Consider the following 21,256-nt stretch of genomic DNA (forward strand, 5'->3'; position numbering starts at 1 on the left):
GTGAGTATTGACGGCCAGGCTTCTAAACCTCTTAAAACTCCCCAGGTGTGCTGCCAACTTGGATAACATTCTTTAATGCACTCCTTTTTAGTTATCCCCACCTGCCCAGGTCCCTTATTAGGCCAAGACATTTTAACTAAATTATCTGCTCCCCTGATTATTCCTAGGCTACAGCCACACCTCATTGCTACCTTTTCCCTCAGTTCAAAGCCTCCTTCGCATCCTCCCCTTGTATCTCCCCACCTTAATCCACAAGTATAGGATACCTCTACTCCCTCCTTGGCGACTGATCACGCACCCCTTACCATCTCATTAAAACTTAATCACCCTTACCCCGCTCAATGCCAATATCCCATCCCACAGCACGCTTTAAAAGGAATAAAGCCTGTTATCACTCGCCTGTTACAGCATGGCCTTTTAAAGCCTGTAAACTCCCCTTACAATTCCCCCATTTTACCTGTCCTAAAACCAGACAAGACTTACAGGTTAGTTCAGGATCTGTGCCTTATCAACCAAATTGTTTTGCCTATCTACCCCGTGGTGCCAAACCCATATACTCTCCTATCCTCAATACCTCCCTGCACAACTCATTACTCTGTTCTGGATCTCAAACATGCTTTCTTTACTATTCCTTTGCACCCTTCATCCCAGCCTCTCTTCACTTTCACTTAGACTGACCCTGACACCCATCAGGCTCAGTAAATTACCTGGGCTGTACTGCCGCAAGGCTTCACAGACAGCCCCCATTACTTCAGTCAAGCCCAAATTTCTTCCTCATCTGTTACCTATTTCAGCATAATTCTCATAACAACACAGGTGCTCTCCCTGCTGATCATGTCCGGCTAATCTCCCAAACCCCAATCCCTTCTACAAAACAACAACTCCTTTCCTTCCTAGGCATGGTTTGTGTGGTCAGAATTCTTAAACAAGAGCCAGGACCGCGTCCTGTAGCCTTTCTGTCCAAACAACTTGACATTACTGTTTTAGCCTAGCCCTCATGTCTGCGTGCAGCGGCTGCCACTGCTTTAATACTGTTAGAGGCCCTAAAAATCACCAACTATGCTCGACTCACTCTCTACAGTTCTCATAACTTCCAAAATCTATTTTCTACCCCCACCATCACTCAAGACAACGCTTATGCTGATAAGGTAGTTAAAAAAGCAGCCATCAAAAGGCCTCAGATCCCATTGCTCAGGACAATGCTTATGCTGATAAGTTAGTTTAAAAAGCAGCTGGCTTCCAACTTCTATCCCTCACAGCAGTTTTCCTCCTTCACATTGGTCACTCCCACCTACTCCCCCGCGGAAACTTCCACCTATCAATCTCTTCCCACACAAGGCAAATGGTTCTTAGACCAAGGAAAATATCTCCTTCCAGCCTCACAGGCCCATTCTATTCTGTCGTCATTTCATAACCTCTTCATAACCTGTCTCTTAGAACCTCTCATTTCCTTTCCATCCTAGAAATCTGTCCTCAAGGAAATCACTTCTCAGTGTTCCATCTGCCATTCTACTACTCCTCAGGAATTTCTCAGGCCCCTCCCTTCCCTACACATCAGGCTCAGGGATTTGCCCCCACCCAGGACAGGCAAATTGACTTTACTCACATGCCTCGAGTCAGGAAACTAAAATACCTCTTGGTCTGGGTAGACACTTTCACTGAACGGGTAGAGGCCTTTCCTACAGGGTCTGAGAAGGCCACCGCAGTCATTTCTTCCCTTCTGTCAGACCTAATTCCTCAGTTTGGCCTTCCCACCTCTATACAGTCCGATAGCAGACCGGCCTTTATTAGTCAAATCACTCAAGCCATTTTTTAGGTTCTTGGTATTCAGTGAAACCTTTATATCCTTTACCATCCTCAATCTTCAGGAAAAGTAGAAAGACTAAAGGTCTTCTAAAAATATACCTCACTGAGCTCAGTCACCAACTTAAAAAGGACTAGACAATACTTTTACCACTTTCCCTTCTCAGAATTCAGGCCTGTCCTCGGAATGCTACAGGTTCCAGCCCATTTGAGCTCCTGTGTGGACACTCCTTTTTATTAGGTCCCAGTCTCATTCCAGACACCAGACCAAATTGAACTGCACCCCAAAAACTTGGACAGAGCCTAAAAACTCACCAACCAAGCAAGTAATTATGTTGAACCCCCATAGGCTCTATTTAGATGTCCTAGGTCCTATCAATTCTTAGTCCTTTAATACCTGTTTTTTCTCCTTCTCTTATTCAGACCTTGTGTCTTCCGTTTAGTTTTTCAGTTCATACAAAACCACATACAGGCCATCACCAATCATTCTATATGACAAATGCTCCTTCTAACAACCCCACAATATCGCCTCTTACCACAAAGTCTTCCTTCAGCTTAATCTCTCCCATTCTAAGTTTCCATGCTGCCCCTAATCCTGCTTGAAGCAGCCCTGAGAAACATCTCAGGGCCCATTATCTCTCCCTTCCACCCCCCAAAAATATTCGCTGCCTCAACACTTCAACACTATTTTGTTTTTCTTATTAATATAAGAAGACAGGAATGTCAGGCCTCTGAGCCAAAGCTAAGCCATCAAATCCCCTGTGACCTGCATGTACACATCCAGATGGTCGGTTCCTGCCTTAACTGATGACATCCCACCACAAAAGAAGTGAAAATGGCCTGTTCCTGCCTTAACTGATGACATTACCTTGTGAAATTCCTTTTCCTGGCTCATGCTGGCTCAAAAGCTCCCCCACTGAGCACCTTGTGACCCCCCAACCCCTGCCCGGCAGAGAACAACCCCCTTTGACTGTAATTTTCCTTTACTTACCCAAATCCTATAAAACAGCCCCACCCCTATCTCCCTTCGCTGACTCTCTTTTCGGACTCCCGCCTGCACCCAGGTGATTAAAAAGCTTTATTGCTCACACAAAGCCTGTTTGGTGGTCTCTTCACATGGACGTGCATGACACAGTCTCTTCAACAAATGGTGCTGGGAGGAATGGATATCCATATGCAGAAGTATGAAACTACACCCCTATCTCTTGTCATATAAAAAGATCAAATAAAAATGAATTAAAGACTGAAATCTAAGACCTCTAACTATGAAACTACTACAAAAAAAATTGGGGGAATTCTCTAGGACATTGGTCTGGGCAAAAATGTCTTCAGTCCCCGCAAGTACAGGTAACTAATGCAAAAATGGACAGATGGGATCACATTGACTTAAAAAGCTTGCACAGCAAAAAGCAAAAACGAAAAACCCCAAAACCAAAAAACAAACAAAAAAACAACACAGTGAAGAGACAACTCACAGAATGGGATAAAATATTTGCAAACTACCAGTCGGAAAGGGATTAATAACCTGAATATATAAAAAGCTCAACTAGATCTACAGGAAAAAAAATCTAACAATCTGATTTTAAAATGGGCCAAAGATTTGAATAGACATTTCTCAAAAGAAGACATACGAATGGCAAACAGGCATATATGAAAAGGTGTTCAACATCACTGATCAACAGAGAAATGCACATCAAAACAACAATGAGATATCTCACCCCAGGCAAAATGGCTTTTATTCAAAAGACTGCAGTAACAAATGCTGGCAAGGACATAGAGAAAAGGGAATCCTCATACAGTGTTTGTGGGAGTGTAAAAGTATAGCCACTGTGGAGAACAGTTTGGAGGTTCCTCAAAAACCTAAAAATAAAGCTACCATATGATCCAGTAATCTCACTGCTAGGTATATACCTAAAAGAAAGGAAGTCAGTATACTGAACAGCTATCTGCACTCCCATGTTTGTTGCAGGTCTGTTCACAATAGCCAAAATTTAGAAGCAACCAATGTGTCCACCAACAGATCAATGGAAAAAGAAAATGTGCTAACTACATAATGGAGTCATAAACATAAGAATGAGATCCTGTTATTTCCAACAACACGGATGGAACTAGGGGGTCATTATGCTAAGTGAAATAAGCCAGGCACAGAAAGATAAATATCACATCCCCTCACTTATTTGTGGGTTCCAAAAATCAAAACAATTGAACTCACGGGCAGAGAACAGAAGAATGGTTATCAGAGGCTGGGAAGGGCAGTGGGAGGGTGAGTAGGAAGTGGGGATGGTTAATGGGTACAAAAAAAATAACGAATGAAGACCCAGTATTTGATAATACAACAGGGCAACTATAGTCAATAATTGTACATTTAAAAATAACTAAAATAATTGGTTTGACACACAAAAGGTAAATACTTGAGGGGATGAACATCCCATTTTTCCATGATGTGATTATACATTGAATGCCTGTATCAAAACATCCTATGTGCCCCATTATATATGCCTAGTATAAATGCACAAAAAATGAAACATTTATAAAAATTTGCCTAATTTTGGGACCAGGCTATGAAAAATAGCATGTCTTCTTAATTTACATGCTTTTAAAAATTATTAAGCAAAAATAACTTTAAAAGAAGCTGTTTTGGGGGGAATATTCTCCTGTTTTTTCTATTAATGCTTTCCTAGAAAGCAAAATTTACTACAAAATGACTGAAGCCCATTCTTGACATAACTGCCATAGTTATAATTTGAGATTCAGAATAAGAAATACTTTCACAAATAACTGAGATAAAGCATGATAAAACCAATACAATTGTTTTGTTGGAAAATTTTGTCTCACATGTAAAATCTAATGCAACATAGAGACAAGGGAAGGCACTGTGACCATGACAAGGGTGTACTAAGCAACACTAATGAAAATGAGGTATTCTTCTCTTCTTGGAGAGCCACTGGAAGAACTTGCATGTACATTTGAAGAAAAATGATGCAAGCCACTTGCCCATTATTGACAGAGCCCTTCCAGTTTGACTGCTGTGACATATTTGATATTTTTACTATTAACCTTTGATTTGATGCTTGGGACTACAATAGAAAACTATGCATGCTTTTTCTTCCATTGTAGGTTCCAATGCCACATGGCCTTTGCTATTTCAGATTAAGTCTTTTAATTTTGGAAACATTTTCACTGATGGCACCTATTCTATGGCAATGTATGTAACTTGCAACTCATCATTTATATTTAAATGGTAGAACCATTTATTTCTTCAGAAAGGACTTTAGAAATATTCTAAACTTTGAGATTTTTTTTTTTCCACACAGGATGCTAGCTCTCTAGGATCTTAATACTAAAGTATTAACTCTATGAATACCCATATTTCAATATATAGTTACTGATAATCTGGAAAGACCTGTACTGTTGTTTTAAGCCATGTGAGAAAATTACAGGCAAAGTTTATTTGTATTAAGTTTTGAGAAATGATTTTTCATAACTACACAGGATAGAAATAAAATGGCATAACTTTGCTTCAAAAGTAACTATTCTGTGGCCAATCTAGAAATGCCAGATTTAAAATTAGTTCTTGTAAATATCTATTTAGAACAAATTGCTTTGATAACTGTGTTCTCTAGGTTATTTTGAGTGTGTGTGTTTGTTCATGTCTATTTATCTAAGATGTGGGCCTTGGAGTAAATAGGATTCTCTCATGACTATAATCTCAAATATGGTCATCCATCATATAGTCTCATAGATGTAGAATTAGCAAAACTACATTTAATAGTAAGCACACACCATAGATGAAATTATCTTTCCTGTCCTCTGACATAAGTCAAGACTAACATGAGTTTGACCTTTTAAAACACCACTCATTTGTTACCGTTATAGAAACACATTAGCTTGTCTTCATGAAACTTTTTAACTGTATCACATAATCTACCTTAAGCACACTTGTAGAATGTCTGTTAAAAAGTAGCCATGCATCTCCTCAGATTGGTCATATTTAACAGATATGACTAAAATGGTCACTCCACACACTCTCCAGCAAAACTGGTATTAAGTCTGCATCTTCACTTAGCATGCACCACTTCTAATATAACACATAATTGACTTATTTGTTGATTACATTTCCCAACATCCTCCCACTATCTTTAGAATGTAGCCTCCACAAAGGCAGAGATTTTTGCTTTTGGCCATTGTGTTACTTCAAGTGCTTAGAGCAACCTCTGGCACCTAGTAGCACTCAAACATTCACTGACAAAACAATGTGGCAGATGAGGTCAGAGACACAATGGGATGGGATGGGGAATAGATAATTTTTGGGCTTTGTGGGCCATCTTCAAGCTCTGAGTGAAACAGGGAAGGCACTCCAGGATTCTAGGCAGAGCAGTGCTGTAACCTGACAAAGGTTTTAAAAGCATTGCTCTGGCTACTGTTTTAAGGATGGGCTGTGGTGGGCAGGGGTGAAAGTAAAAAGACATTTATGAAGCAAGTATAGTAATTGGATGAGGAATCGTAAAGTCACAGATTAGGATGAAAGTGGTATAAATGGTGATATGTGGTTGAATTCTGGATTGTTTTGAGGGGAAAGCAAATAGTATTTCCTGACGGACCGGATGTGGGCTGAGAGAAAGAAAAGCAAGGTGACAACAAGGTTGTTCTAGCTTAAGCAACTGGAAGAATTGTGTTGTCATCAATTGACTTGTGGAAGTTTGTGGGAGGAATATGTTTGAGGGTAGGGTGAGCTGTTTGGAAGTTCAGTGTTGGACATACCATGTTTCAGATGTTTTGTCAGACCATCACCAAGGGATGCCAAAGGCAGATGGATCTGTGATTAAAGGTCAGGGGTGTGGGGAATTACATATGAATTATATAATTATATAATTCAATTGAATAATTATATAATTATATATATAATATATATACAAATAACAATGGGATGCAAAGTGAGTGCAGAGAGGAACTAGGGCCAAGTACCCTGCAGTTAAAAGGAATGAATGAATTTTATCACAGAACTAGAAAGAATCTCAGGTTCTTCTCAGGTAATAAATGTCCTGAAGGGAAAAAAAATATCATTATCAGTTGATGTTACTTTATGAAGGAAAGGTAAGAGAACAAGCAAATTATGAACATAATTTAAAGATAGAATTTATTCTCTGATGGTTTACTCATGCAAACTGCACATAAAAGAAAATAGTACAGTTTGTGTAACATTGCAAATATAAGGACTGAAAATGCTAGGTACAGAAGTAGTATGACATCCTGAAAGTCAAAATGGAATTTGTGTTTATACACTAATAATGATTTTTATATTTGCTCAGTACAGACTGATTTACAATGAAAGTTTTGCTAACCTTGGTAAGCTTGTTAACCGTTTACATGACTTCTTACATCTATGTAGTTTTATTTTACAGTTGCAAGAATTCTGTTACCAAAGAACCTTAACTTGCATAAGTAATAAGATGAAAGAAAAATGTACTGACGGACTTAGAGTGAAAAATTGAGGCTTTTCCTAACCTATTCAAACTACAATAAAAAATACCCTTCTTGCAGAATTCGTATTTTGTGCCTTTGAGATAACTCCTTAGAATAATGATATCAAAATCATGATTTGAAACTGATTACTTTAAAATAATGAAATTTGTTGAAAATTGAAAATTTAAGAATTATCAAATAAAAATGCTCTCATTATAATAAGCTAAACAATAAAATTCCCATTATCTTCATACTTAAAGTCCTGAAATGTCATTTATATATAATCTGAATGTTTCCCAGTTTGGAACTTAGGCAGGTGGGATATTTCCTTGAATTATCAAGGATATTCCATACAGACTTTTAAAATGTCAGTCTCATTAAGAGATGGCACTGAGACTTTAGCAAATAGTGTAGTATGGATGCAGGACAAACTACACAACTTATTATAAATGCATTACAGATATTTACATAGTGGAATCCTGCTTGAATGCCAGAAGTTGCTACTGGGTAGGACTCATAACTATTTTACAAAGTTTTCTTACGCACATCTACTACTTTTAAAATTTTATGTTTAACAATTTATTCTATTTTAAAATATGTACTGTATTTTGAACATAACTGCAGAATAAAAATAGATAATGGCACATTAGAAAACTAAGTATCCCACAGATGATTGGATAATGAGAAAAGTGTACCTACAATCATCTCATCAGAAACAAGCTACATCATGGAATGTTAGTTATCCAAGCCTGCACAATGACATTTTAAACTGCAATCATCTATTGGCCAGCATCACACTGAAGGCATCGTTAAACATTCAAGCAAAGATTGCTGGCATAAACTACTGAAAGACACACACACACACACGCACGCTCGCACACACAGATACACACACTCTCTCTCATTCATGCACGCTTCCCACATTATAATTACATTGTTCTAAAGATAGATACTGACTTTTTTTCCACGAGAAACATTATCAAAATTTGCTACTAAAAGATGACAGTGCTTTCACAAGAATAAGTACAAGTTAGCTCGCAAGTACAAGACAATGGGGGTAAACAGTTTTAAATTTTCTAAGTAGTAATTTTAGGCTTTTCTGGCAACCATACCATACTTAATTATGCATAAACTTTGCAGTTTGTAACCTGAAATCTGTAAAAACAACAACAAAAAAACCAAAAACAAGAGCTAATTTCAAAAATTATTAGATATTTGATAACCCTGTATCATACATTATATAATTTCATATTTTTTAGCCTCAAAACATACGTGTAAAATATTGAATTTAAGACTTGAAAAATAAAATCATTTTTGAAATGCTGAAAATTCTAAAATTTGTTTACTTAAAACCTTAAATAAAAAAGGAAAATGATTATAAATGACCTTGATTTAGCTTAACAATGTGCATAAAAGCACCGTATGTCTTTACCATGTTTTCACTCACTTAAAAAAAAGTGTTCTTTAATGTTTTTCCTTTTGCATAATGTGCAAAATAAAAGGCAAAAAGATTAAAAGCAAATTTCTATCTTTCTCTTGCCTAGTGCTTTTATGACTCCGTTAACATTACAAAGTCAACAGGGACTATGCAAAACTTTGGTATAAATGATAATACTACTACCATCACAGTTGAGGGTTAAGGGGTGGTCAAAAGAAATGGAAGTGGGAAGAAAGATTCAGTAACACCCCCATTTATTAAAACACCAACAAATTAAAAGTGAAATAAACCACAATGAATTATAATACAATTTACACATTGAGCACAGAAAAATTAATAAATCTACTAATATTTATAAAAAAAGCAAAATCAGTCTTTTTCCAGAGACTAAAAACTGTTTTTCAGTCTGATCAACTGCTGCTACACCAACTTTAGAGCCAAATTTAATTTCAAGTAAATAAAAAAAAATTTACAACCACAGATTTCGCATAAATGGAAACTGGTCTTTCCTTGATTTCCCTTTGAAGTCACTAATGAGTATCTAAAACTGTCGTACTGCAGGTTTTTAATCAACTTCCTGAGGGCTGTGACTGGGAGGAAGGAGCCATAACGATCTGTGAAAGAGCAGGCTCTGTACTCTGGTCCGCCATCTGGGTGAGGACTGAAGTGGCTACAGCTTCTGCCTTGGAGGTTGAACTGACTCCGTTGGATGTGCTGACCGAACTATGCTGTATAGCTTCTGTATGTGGACTACTCGGCACTGAAATGTCTTCTGAACTATCATCTTTATCAGCAGCTGGGTGAAAAAAAGAAAAATTATTCATTTTCCTAAAATCTGTAAGAATGCACCATTATGCTGAGGCAATATACGGAATAAAAAGTTAGAAAGCATCTTACAAAACTGATTAGACAAGTTGGTATTACAGGAATTGATATAGGTCATGAAGTAGGCAATTTTACCTGCAATAGGTCAAAAGAAGGCACAACCATGCATATGGAAACATCTGGGTGCCCACTGCCTTATGGAATAGAGTTGAAGAAATATTTGCTAAATAGTGTTAAAGAAAGAAAATGAGGTAGAGTTTGGAAGACAGGCTCTTACAGATACAATCAAACATAAGTATCACATTTAACAAACTCAGTCTGGTTGGCCTACATGTCATTCTTATTATAAGATAAAAATTTATAACCACATGCATAAACAAAATGAATTCTTACATACAAATTACATCTTCAAATTATTCCCTCTGCATTCTCCAGAACTGTATTTATTCTGGCTGATTTTCCATCTATTGCAGCCATGAATGATTATAACACCTGATTCTAATGATGCATACATATGAGAATAAGCAATATTTAGAATCTAAATGCCACCAGCTGTTATAGTTGCATGAATAAATTGGGATTGAAGTAAAAATCCATACAAAACTCTAAACATTGCAACTGAAAAGATATTCAGGAAAAGGCATTCTAAATATTTACAAAAATAAATCTGCAAATATTTAGACCTGAACAAGTCTTTTTTTTTTTTTTTGGAGACGGAGTCTCGCTCTGTCACCCAGGCTGGAGTGCAGTGGCCGGATCTCGGCTCACTGCAAGCTCCACCTCCCAGGTTTACGCCATTCTCCTGCCTCAGCCTCCCAAGTAGCTGGGACTACAGGCGCCCGCCACCACACCCGGCTAATTTTTTGTATTTTTTAGTAGAGACGGGGTTTCACTGTGTTAGCCAGGATGGTCTCGATCTCCTGACCTCGTGATCCGCCCGCCTCGGCCTCCCAAAGTGCTGGGATTACAGGCTTGAGCCACCGTGCCCGGCCGGACCTGAACAAGTCTTACACCCTTATTTTAATAGAACAGAATCCAGTAATTTCATTTAGTAAAAATTTGATATAGATAACACACAAATATTTATAGTATATGTAAGTTATGAGGAACAATGATAACATGAACACCTGGGAACTGTGCCGCCAACCTAAGAGAGAACACTGCCATTAACACTTCTGCTTCCTGGAGGTTCCTGTCCTCACCAAAGGTAATCACCACTCTGACATTTCTTTAACCATTCTCTTGTTTTTCCTTTGTAGTTTTACTACATAGGTATGTATCCCTAAGCAACATAGTTCAGCTGTTTATTCTGAAACATTTTAAAAGCAGTATCACACTGGATGTACTCTTTGGCACCTTGCTTTTTTCACTTGGCATTAAAACTTTATTCAGTGTTCAGAAGTGACAATAAGTAGGCTTTTAAAATCAAATCTGAGAATGTGTACTGATGACCAGATGCCCATTCTGAAAGTCAATTAGTAAAAAAAATTGTGGATATCTTATGAAGCAGGACTTAGCCTATGATTTGCAATGTAGAAGATGCAGAGGGGGATACCTGGTAGTGTCAACTTTAGCTAAAAAAAAATTATTAATCTTGTGCATTTTCTGAAATATAGTTTTTACAGAATTTTTCAACATCTGCCTCAAATCCATGCATTTTTGAAAAGCAGGTTTTAAAATACATTAATGAGATGGAACCCTATCTTCTCTATAACGTGCTATAAATCAAAACCATACCCCTGGATACTTGACCTCAAGGTACAATAAAACAACAACAACAACAACAACAACAACAACAAAACCAACCACCAGAAGTAGTATTCCTTTAAAAATTATACAAAATGGAATGAATACTTAAAAAAATTATAGATTCAGATGGTACATATGCAGGTGTGTTACACAGGTATATTGTGCAATAGAAGTTTGGGCTTCTACTGAACCTATCACTGAAATAGTGAACACAGCACCCAATAGGTAGTTTCTTAACTAGTGCCCCCCCTTCCCCTCTACTTTTCTGATCAAGCAATAATGAATGTTACAAAGTATTTATAATTCAGATATTAAAATAGCCAATCATTACATGTACAAAGAAAACAAAACACTGGCAATGACAGTTTAACTGGAGGGAATACTAAAAAGCTCTATTTGTTTATTTCACCACTATTCTTTAAAAGAACAACAGGCTGATGTTTCCCTGAATGTTGAGTTCAAGGGATACACCAGCTTTTAAAAATAAAGAGGCTGATCTGTGATGAGTGGTATAAGGAAATGTAAATACATACTGGAGGCAACAACTCAAAATGAAAACAGTAAATTATAAAGGATGAATGCTTACCTATAGACTTTCAGAATTAGTAAAAGCAATGTGATATATTTGCACCTATGTCCAGTTCTAGGTGAGGGGAGAAAATGACTGGTGTAATCACAAACACCAGAGAGATACAGAAAGCCATGGTGTACTCAAAGAGCCACTTCCAGCTCTACCTAAGCTAAAAGAAACCAGTTGTTTGGCAATTCAGTAATCTTGAAAGTTCTCTACCTATGTCCACAAGTTTCTTTTTCTTATTGAGATAGGGTCTCCCTGTCGCCCAGGCTGGAGTGTTACGGCACAATCACAGCTCACTGCAGCCTTGAACTCTTGGGCTCAAGTGATCCTCTTGCCTCAGCCTCCCAAGTAGCTGGGACTATAGGTGTGTGCCACAATGTCTGGCTTTTTTAAACTTTATTTTCTGTAGAGATGGGGTCCCGCTATTTCACCCAGACTGGTCTTGAACTCATGGGCTCAAACAACCTTCCCGCCTTGGGGTCCCAAAGTGTTGGGACTACAAGGCATGAGCCACAGTGCCTGGCCCATACATTTTTTCAGTAATAAAAGTATTTGTGGTTGATTAGTCCCTAAGAAGCTTTTCTTCCAATTTATAAATATAGAGACAATTATAATACAACTTTAATTATGCCCAGGTCTAAAGAATGTGAATTCATGGCAATAATATCACTTTTGTGCTTTATTTTTATTTTCATGGAACCCAAATATTTAAAATGTACTCTTTATTATTTTCATTCAGGTTTTATATTACTTAACTGTTGGGGTGACTGTCATGGTTTTCCCATGATGGAGGCGTCTTCTTAGGAAGTAGGACTTTCAGTGCTAAAACTGGGTGGGACAGACCCTATGGCTGTGACTTAGTACTTTCACCTTTACTTGCAAGATTTTGTAACATTCCTTAATTTCTACTAAATCTTAGTTTTGATTCACAAATGTCTTTAAAGATTTAGCTAGTATTACAACTCACCACTGTTAGCAAGAGCTGTGCACTACAACATAATGAAGAGTGTCAATTTTTCAAAGGTATTCACTTAGTCAATCTGTGTCTGTTTTTACTACTACACAACAGAGAAGTCAGACTTATTTCAAACATTTCAAATTTGAAAATATAAATTACTTGAAAATTTCTACAAAATCCAATTATCTCCCAAGAGCTGAAGAGAATTAATTTTATGAGAACTATATTTCAGTTAATATGATTATCTACATGACTAGACAGGAATAAAGATAGGAGTGTTTCCAAACAACAAAAATATCCTATTCATTTCTTATATTCTCATAACTTAGTACTCTATGTACTAAAAATGTATTAATCTAGATTTTCAGTCATTTTATGTAAGTATACAGCATATAAACTCATGCATCTATACACTTAAGATATCTCTGTAAATCGACTGTCAAAATGAATACTGGTTTGCATCTGCTGAGCATACACTGCCTGGATAATACAGTCAAAACTGTTGGGATTATCTAATAAATTATCAAAGATTTAAAAATTACAGGTAATTTTGAATTGGATACAATTTAAGAGGCCAGTTAACTTCCTTTTAATTTTATAAAATCATTTGTTTATTTCCTTTTAACCTATCAAAATTCAAGAGAGATTTCTTGTTAAGAAAATCACGTATGCATAAATGCTGAACTCAGTAGCTTCTATAGGAAATTATGTTGTTAAGTCAGATGGGAACCATAATGGCCTCATCCCTGAAGCAATCACTGTTAATATAAATCCCAAACATATTTCTATATGGTTCCAATTTACTCCACAATGTGTTTCACCATCCTGTCAAAATTACTAGATATCAAATAACCAAGATTTATATGCTCAAAACTGACAAAAATCAGCGTTCTAAATATATATGGCAATTGGGAGTTGCTAAATCTATGGAATCTTTTAAATTAAAAAATATTGCCCATTCTGATGAAACTGCTTACAACGACTACAAGTAAAGATGGTGGCCATTAAGTTTTATCGTGAGCACCTGAGGAACTGTTTGCATCCAATACAAAATGTTTCTTTCTTCTGAATTACTGACACTGGAAAATTGAAATAAAGTGGATACATATGGTTGAAACAATCTTCACATTTACAAATATCCTGATATATCACTAAATCATAAAGACGTAAGCTGTGGGTTATGTATTATAAATGTTGCTTAATGCATTCCCAACTCTGTTATTTGTTACAAATTTGTATACTATGGACAAAATTGGCCATTTATTCAAGAGTAACAGCTGGTTCCAACACTGTGCATCTTATCAAAAAAGAAGGACATTACAAAAGGGAAAAGGCACAATTAACCTCTAAAATGCTGAAAACAAAAGAATCTCATTCTTTGGGAAAACATTTAGGAGGAAACTTATAAGCAGATAATTTAAGTACTGTTCCCGTTTTAGCATTTTTATAACTACTTAGATAATCTCAATATAAAGGTCTACCACAATAAAAACATTACGCAATGCTGACATTATCTAAGAAAGAATAATATGATCTGATACCATAAAGGGATATCAAATATTGTTAAAGGCAGTCAGCTGATTTTAAAAAGAAAAATACCATCATTACTGAATGGAGGCTGGGAAAAAAGTAGTGTTTCACCCTGTCAATCTAAGACAAAGTGTTATCCTGAGAAGATGAACAATATATCATCAAGTACTTACAGTATATTTTAAATTATCAGCTAATCCATTTTGTTGATCTATAGTAATGCTTAGGAAAAAAGCTAGAAACAGGAAAACTCAAACTCTTTAGATTCTAAAAAAGTATACCTCTTTACTGCATTCTATAATAACCTTACAGAAATTCTGATTTTTAATCTTAAATATTTTTAAGATCCATTTTTAAAGTAGCAACTCAGTTCACTCTGGCGGTGTTTCACTGACGTAGCCTAAGGCTATAGGTAATGGAACATTACTCACTATGATAGCCAGATTTCTTCTGCATGGCGGTTACAGGGCAATCTTTATGAGCCAGAAGAAGCTGTTTCAGCTGTGCCACTTCATTTCTCAGCAGGGTGACTTCACTCTGGAGAAGAAACAACTTATGTACCTTACCACAAACTAAACATATATTTTACTGTTTAAAACAAGCGAGGATTAAAGTATGAAAATTGGACATCACTGGCAGAACATTAAAAACAAAGAAAATATGCTGATTAAATATGTCTAATCAGTACATGGCAGCTTTTATATTTTAGCATTTATTAAAAAGCTGTAACTTGAATAAAAATTTAAGTACGATAATGCCACAACTGGATAGCATATTTTGAAATTGTTTCCATTTCCTTGGGACTTCCTATATATTATAGGTAACCTGTTGAAAGTATTTTTATTTTATATATGTTACATGCTCTTCTGATTACTTAAAAAGAAACATCAAGGGAGTCAGGATGAATTTTCACTGATTCCAATCACTTAAAAATGAAAAATTCATCCTAGAAATTCAATTAAGCAGGTTTCTAGTTTCCTAGAAACCAAGAGAAGCTCCACAGGGGAAACCAAAATAACCAAAGAATCATGGATACCTAAAATTCACTGCAAGGCACTCTTGCTGGACACTGAAACCAATGAAACTAGATATAATATTTAAATGGCTTAGTTGCCTTTGACCCAGGCAATTTGTACACATCTAAATTTAAATCTGCTAAATCAATGGAGATTTGTCCTGATCTTCCGAATGAGTACTTCAGCCATTGTTTGGGATACATTAATCTGGTAAAAAGTTCCAAATTGAGCAAGTTCGACTAATTCCTTTGAGTTACCCCAAATATTAAAAACACATAAGTCAGTGATCATTACCAATACTCAAGAGTTAGAAATAATATGAATTTAATAAACTGGTAACATAAAAAATTCTTAACTTACAAATACCTCTACTTACTTGGACTTACAATAACTAAAACCATTCGGACTTCATCCATGAACCAAAAAGTAAATTAGAATATATAGCAAACAGGTGTACATAAAAGCTCAGGCATGACATTTTCTACCTTATTTCTTAACCAGAAAGCTGAATATAAAATAATTTAGCGGGCCGGCCCGGTGGCTCACGCCTGTGATCCCAGCACTTTGGGAGGCTGAGGCAGTTGGATCACTTGAGGTCAGGAGTTTGAGAACAGCCTGGCCAACATGCTGAAACCCTGTCTCTACAAAAAATACAAAAATTAGTTGGGTGTGGTGGCGGGTACCTGTAATCCCAGCTACCTTGGGAGGCTGAGGCAGGGGAATTGCTTGAATCCAGGAAGCAGAGGCTGCAGTGAGGTGAGGTTGCGCCACTGCACTCCAGCCTTGGTGACAGAATGAGACTCTGTCTCAAAAAAAATAAATAAGAATTTAGCAGACCTGGGCCTCCATAAGCGATAAATGACAGAAACATAAAAATCAAAAGAATAGAAGTTAAGCAATCTAAAGGCAAGTCTATTGGGTCAGTTTCTCACACCCCAATAACAATGAACTACATCACTGTATTTAAGTACAGAACAAAAATTGATGCTCATAATAACTCTAAACCATTAATTAAAAGATTAAATTATTTAGAATACTATATTTGAGGCAAGAATGGGTAGACGGTAACCAAAGTACAAAACGTAACATTTAAAACAGTTCTGCTTGAAAAGATAAGCTGTCATTCAGAAAACACCTTCTGCAACTGGTGTCAATACTGCTAATTATAGCTCAGTATTAATGACACTATTGATGAAACCATGTTATGAATAATCCAATGTATATTCCCCAATGTATATCACCCATCCTGTCAGCTTGATTTTAAGACTGACGTCTACAAGTTTCTCTCATTAAATCCTGTAACAGGAAATGGGCTGGATATTTATTTTTAGTCAAGAATATACAATCTTTAACAATCTGGTGATGGTGACCATGATTTTCAACTCTTACTGCTCTTCCGATATACTCTATCCTTTAACACCAAACACTAGTAATGCTTCAAGCCTCTCATACACTTGCTGCCTTCACATTAGCCTGAACAATATGAAAAAACCAGTATTTGTCTTAACTTACAAAAATAACAGTTTGAAATTGCTAGCTAAATACATACTGTTGTCTTTATCTTCTCTTCTTTGTCTTGCTAAATATTTTAAGTGCCAACTCAGTACAGTTTAGACTGCATAGGAAAATAAGTTAGATGCCTATTTCTGTGTTCCCACAGCCATATACTTTTGTGTGTATATATACAGATCTCTTCCCTAGTACTTATCACACTGGACACACTGGATTGTAACTTTTGGTGTACTTGTTTGCTACCTCTCCCAGACTGGGAATTTCTTGAAGGCAGAACATATCTTTTTCTTGGTATCCCCAGAGCATAGCATATTGCCTGATATGGACTGAGTAAAGAGACATATTTTAGAGAGGACCATGTAATTCTATGTCTAGGAGGTAAAAAATATCAAAGAAGGTGAAATAAAAAAGCTTGAATAGCTGGGCGCGGTGGCTCAAGCCTGTAATCCCAGCACTTTGGGAGGCTGAGACGGGCGGATCACGAGGTCAGGAGATCGAGACCATCCTGGCTAACATGGTGAAACCCCGTCTCTACTAAAAAATACAAAAAACTAGCTGGGCGAGGTGGTGGGCGCCTGTAGTCCCAGCTACTCGGGAGGCTGAGGCAGGAGAATGGCATAAACCCGGGAGGCAGAGCTTGCAGTGAGCTGAGATCCGGCCACTGCACTCCAGCCTGGGCGACAGAGCGAGACTCCGTCTCAAAAAAAAAAAAAAAAAAAAAGCTTGAATAATATGAATCTGGTCAGAGGTCCTAACTTCATCATTTATACCAACAATCTCACTGATACAGTTACATTGTTAATTTTCTCAGTTATGAATATCGGCATATTATATAGTATCACCTCAATTACAGAACTTTAAAAATCACAAATGCCTTCTCTCTTAAACAGTCTATACACTCACAATAAACCATATTATGAAACAAAATGCTGTATGTGATAAAAGTATTGAAAGTGTTATGCGTTGGCTAATTGATATAAAATAATTGATTTAAATATAGACTGGGTGTGGTGGCTCATGCCTGTAATCCCAGCACTTTGGAAGACTGAGGTGGGCAGATAACTTGAGGTCAGGAGTTTAAGACCAGCCTGGCCAACGTGGTGAAACCTTGTCTCTACTAAAAATATAAGAATTAGCTGGGTGTGATGGCGCATGCTTGTAATCCCAGCTACTTGGAAGGCTGAGGCAGGAGAACTGCTTGAACCAAGAGGTGGAGGTTGCACCACTGCATTCCAGCCTGGGCTACAGAGTGAGACTCAGTCTCAAAAAAATAAATAAATACACACACACACACACACACACACACACACACACTATCTCTTTAAATAGGCAGGTCTGAAACTGATGAACAAGACATCAGTTTCTATATTTCAAACTTAACTGTTGGTGGTGTTCTGGCTGTTGATGTAATTAGACTACCTGGTTTACTAACATGTAGATGTAAAGATGCCACTAGCTAGGAAAGGTTAATGAACATCCAGGACTGAAGAGGTACAGTACTTGATTCCTGTTACAATGTACATTTGTGCTAACTGAATTTTAATTGGCATTAACTTGGGGAAACAATGGAAAAGGCCAAGAAGAAGAAATTAAAAATTAAAGCTTTTGCACATTCTTTTATTTTTTAATTTCTGTTACTCTTTTTTCTTTTAAAAAACTCTGCATATTCTTATATATAAATTTGCATGTATCTAAAAGGTATAACATACAAGCATGCTGTAAATTATATTTATCCAAAATTCAAATAACCAATTTTTCCATTACACCTTTTAAATGGCAGAAATGGTTAAGAAATAAACCAACAAATTCAAGGTGTGCACAACAGAAATTCAGTCCAATTTTTTACATTGTCCTGATCTAAAATGTTTTACAGTAACATTTTCCTAATGATGATTCTGAAGCTCAAAAGTGACTTTTGGATGACAAGTTACAAATTAAATATTGTATTATTACTGTACTCTAATAGTCGATTTCATTAAAAGATGGTATCACCACTAGACTAAAACCAGTAAATGAGACACAATTACTGGCTAGGAATTGGGACTGAGAGAAATACTACAAAGCAAACATAGCTGGGGTGCAGGTTAGGCATGAGGGTGGGCCAAACTTTGAAGAAGTAGATTAGTTGAGCTGCACAGCCCTAGTAAGTATAAGCATATGCTAGTGGTAAAGACCAGGTCAAGCAGGGGTTGGAAATAGGATGCTCACGCAGGTAAAGGTTTTATAACTGAATTAGTTAGAAGAGGCAAAAGCTAAGTGGTTCCTAAGTCATACACACACACACACACACACACACACACGCACACACACACATATACATACACACATTTATTTATTTTAGTAGAGATGGGGTTTCACCATGTTGGCCAGGCTGGTCTTGAACTCCCGGCCTCAAGTGATCTACCTGCCTCGGCCTCCCAAAGTGCTGGAATTACAGGAGTGAGCCACTGCTCTTGGCCTCATTTATGATAAACATAGTACATTCAACAAACTACTCCAAGCATTTAAGAATTTTAGTCTCATGTACACACACATAAAGAAAATACTGTATTCTTAAAAATACAGGCAGGATTTATTACTATTCAGATAAGATGGCTGCATAAGTCATGATTTTAATTCTGAAATCTTTCTACTAAGAAAGATCAGAAGACAGAGAAGGGGCTGCTACACAAATATAATGGGAAGACTCCTTAAGTTCCTATACACAGAGACCTCAGAATGTAAAAAAAGAGAGGTTACATACACAGACAAAACCAGTTTGCTCAAGCCAAAATAAATATCAAGGGGATGTTCAGCCACAAAAAGACAATATTAAATGAAAAAAAATGTACACCTCTTACTATCTATTTTGTGGATTACTTTAGATTAGATTTTAATTGGATTCAGCCTCCAAAGTCCTTCTGGTTGTACTAGCTAGCTACTATTTTTGAGTTACTATACTTGCAGGATATGTTAGTTATCTTCCTGGGTCATTCTGAAGATGAAGTAAAATAAGGGATATAAAAGCATTTTGAAAATGTAAAAGTCCTATTCAAATGTGAGAAATCATCACTTTGTCAAAGTAAAACGTATTTGGGAAGATGGAGCAGATGCTAAAAGAAATTATTATTCTGGTCTAAAATCTAATGTAAATTATTTTGTCATTATCTGTACCACAGCTCCACTCTAATAATGCGGCTACTCAAAGGTTATTTACATAGCAGCAAACAAATTTTTCTTACATTGTCTTTGTAATGTAAATCAGCCTGCTGAAATCATCACATGATAGCCAACTGACTAATCAAAACTTTTATTGATATTTGGCCATTAATATCAGGTATTCCCTAAATTCATGATCTTTGACTTTCTACTTCAGCCATTACCCCCAAAATTAAAGAAACAGTATTAAATAGTTTCTTATTTTGAGAAATTTCTCACTGCTATGAATTTTTAAAATGTTTAGTCCTCACAAAAGGCAGTTAAATATCAAGATTCCCTCCACACAGTTCCAAGGGTTATCGTGGAATGTTAAACCTTACACATGAAAACAAACTAGTTTTTAAAAAATTTATATTTTTAACAGAAAAAAGGATGACAGAGTTCTCACTAGAGCCATAAAATATTTTGGAAACACTTTGCAAAATGAATTGGAATGACTCCTTTCCTATTCTCACACTTTAATTACTTGTTTCATGTCTGTCTCCTCTGCTAGACCACAAAGTCTGTAAGTGCAAAGACAATGTCTTTTTCGCTGTTACCCAGATCTAATAATATGCCTTGCACACAACAGATGAATAATGACAGAATGAAAAATAACTAGCATTTGCACAGTATAGTTACAACACTTTTCTATATCTTATTTCAGTTGCTTTTCATAACAGTACTCACTCTATCAGTCTGACGGAGACACAAAGGCTTAGCAAGGTTCTTAGTAAAGGCTTCAAATATAAGTATTAGATCTCAAACTCAGAATAAGATGCATGAGATGACCGCAGCTACACTAATATCCCTTTCTTTCATCTAGAATATAGTTAAGAACTCAGTGGAAAAAAGCGGAAGACAGTTAGATCATAGAATTCAGAAATTAAAACAAACAGGTATTATAAAGTATCTTCCAATTATTGCTATTTTTTCCTATTTCAAGTGATAAATACTGAAATAAGATATTGTCTGGTACCAGAAATAAAAGATTTAATCTCATTTTCTACAAGTCAATGAACCAATAAACAAAACCTTTTCCACATCATTAACTTATGAGTAAATTCTAGCTATAAAAGTGTGCTTTTATTAATTTATTGTGCTTCCACTCCACACACATTTTGCAGTATCTAAGTTATTAGGTTGGTGCAAATGGAATCACAGTTTTCGCCATTAAAAGTATGTTTTGCTGTTACTTTTAATGGCAA

General features: G+C 36.4%; 1 protein-coding gene across 3 annotated transcripts in view; it reads right to left on the minus strand.

Moving 5' to 3' along the window:
* Positions 1-6,914: 6,914 nt before the first annotated feature.
* Positions 6,915-21,256, minus strand: part of ATF2 (activating transcription factor 2) — a 93,533-nt gene continuing 79,191 nt past the window's right edge. For all 3 annotated transcript variants that reach the window (XR_002731649.2, XM_023212306.1, XM_023212305.2), the window contains 2 exons: positions 14,775-14,880; positions 6,915-9,500 (listed from right to left, as the gene is read on the minus strand). Coding sequence is in view for 2 of the 3 variants with exons in the window: in XM_023212306.1 (XP_023068074.1) it covers positions 9,274-9,500; positions 14,775-14,880 (333 nt within the window). In the remaining variant the exon portion in view is untranslated. The remainder of the gene's footprint in view (positions 9,501-14,774; positions 14,881-21,256) is intronic.

This window comes from Piliocolobus tephrosceles, chromosome 11 (genome assembly GCF_002776525.5).
Source record: "Piliocolobus tephrosceles isolate RC106 chromosome 11, ASM277652v3, whole genome shotgun sequence".
In the NCBI taxonomy this organism is placed as follows: Eukaryota; Metazoa; Chordata; class Mammalia; order Primates; family Cercopithecidae; genus Piliocolobus; species Piliocolobus tephrosceles.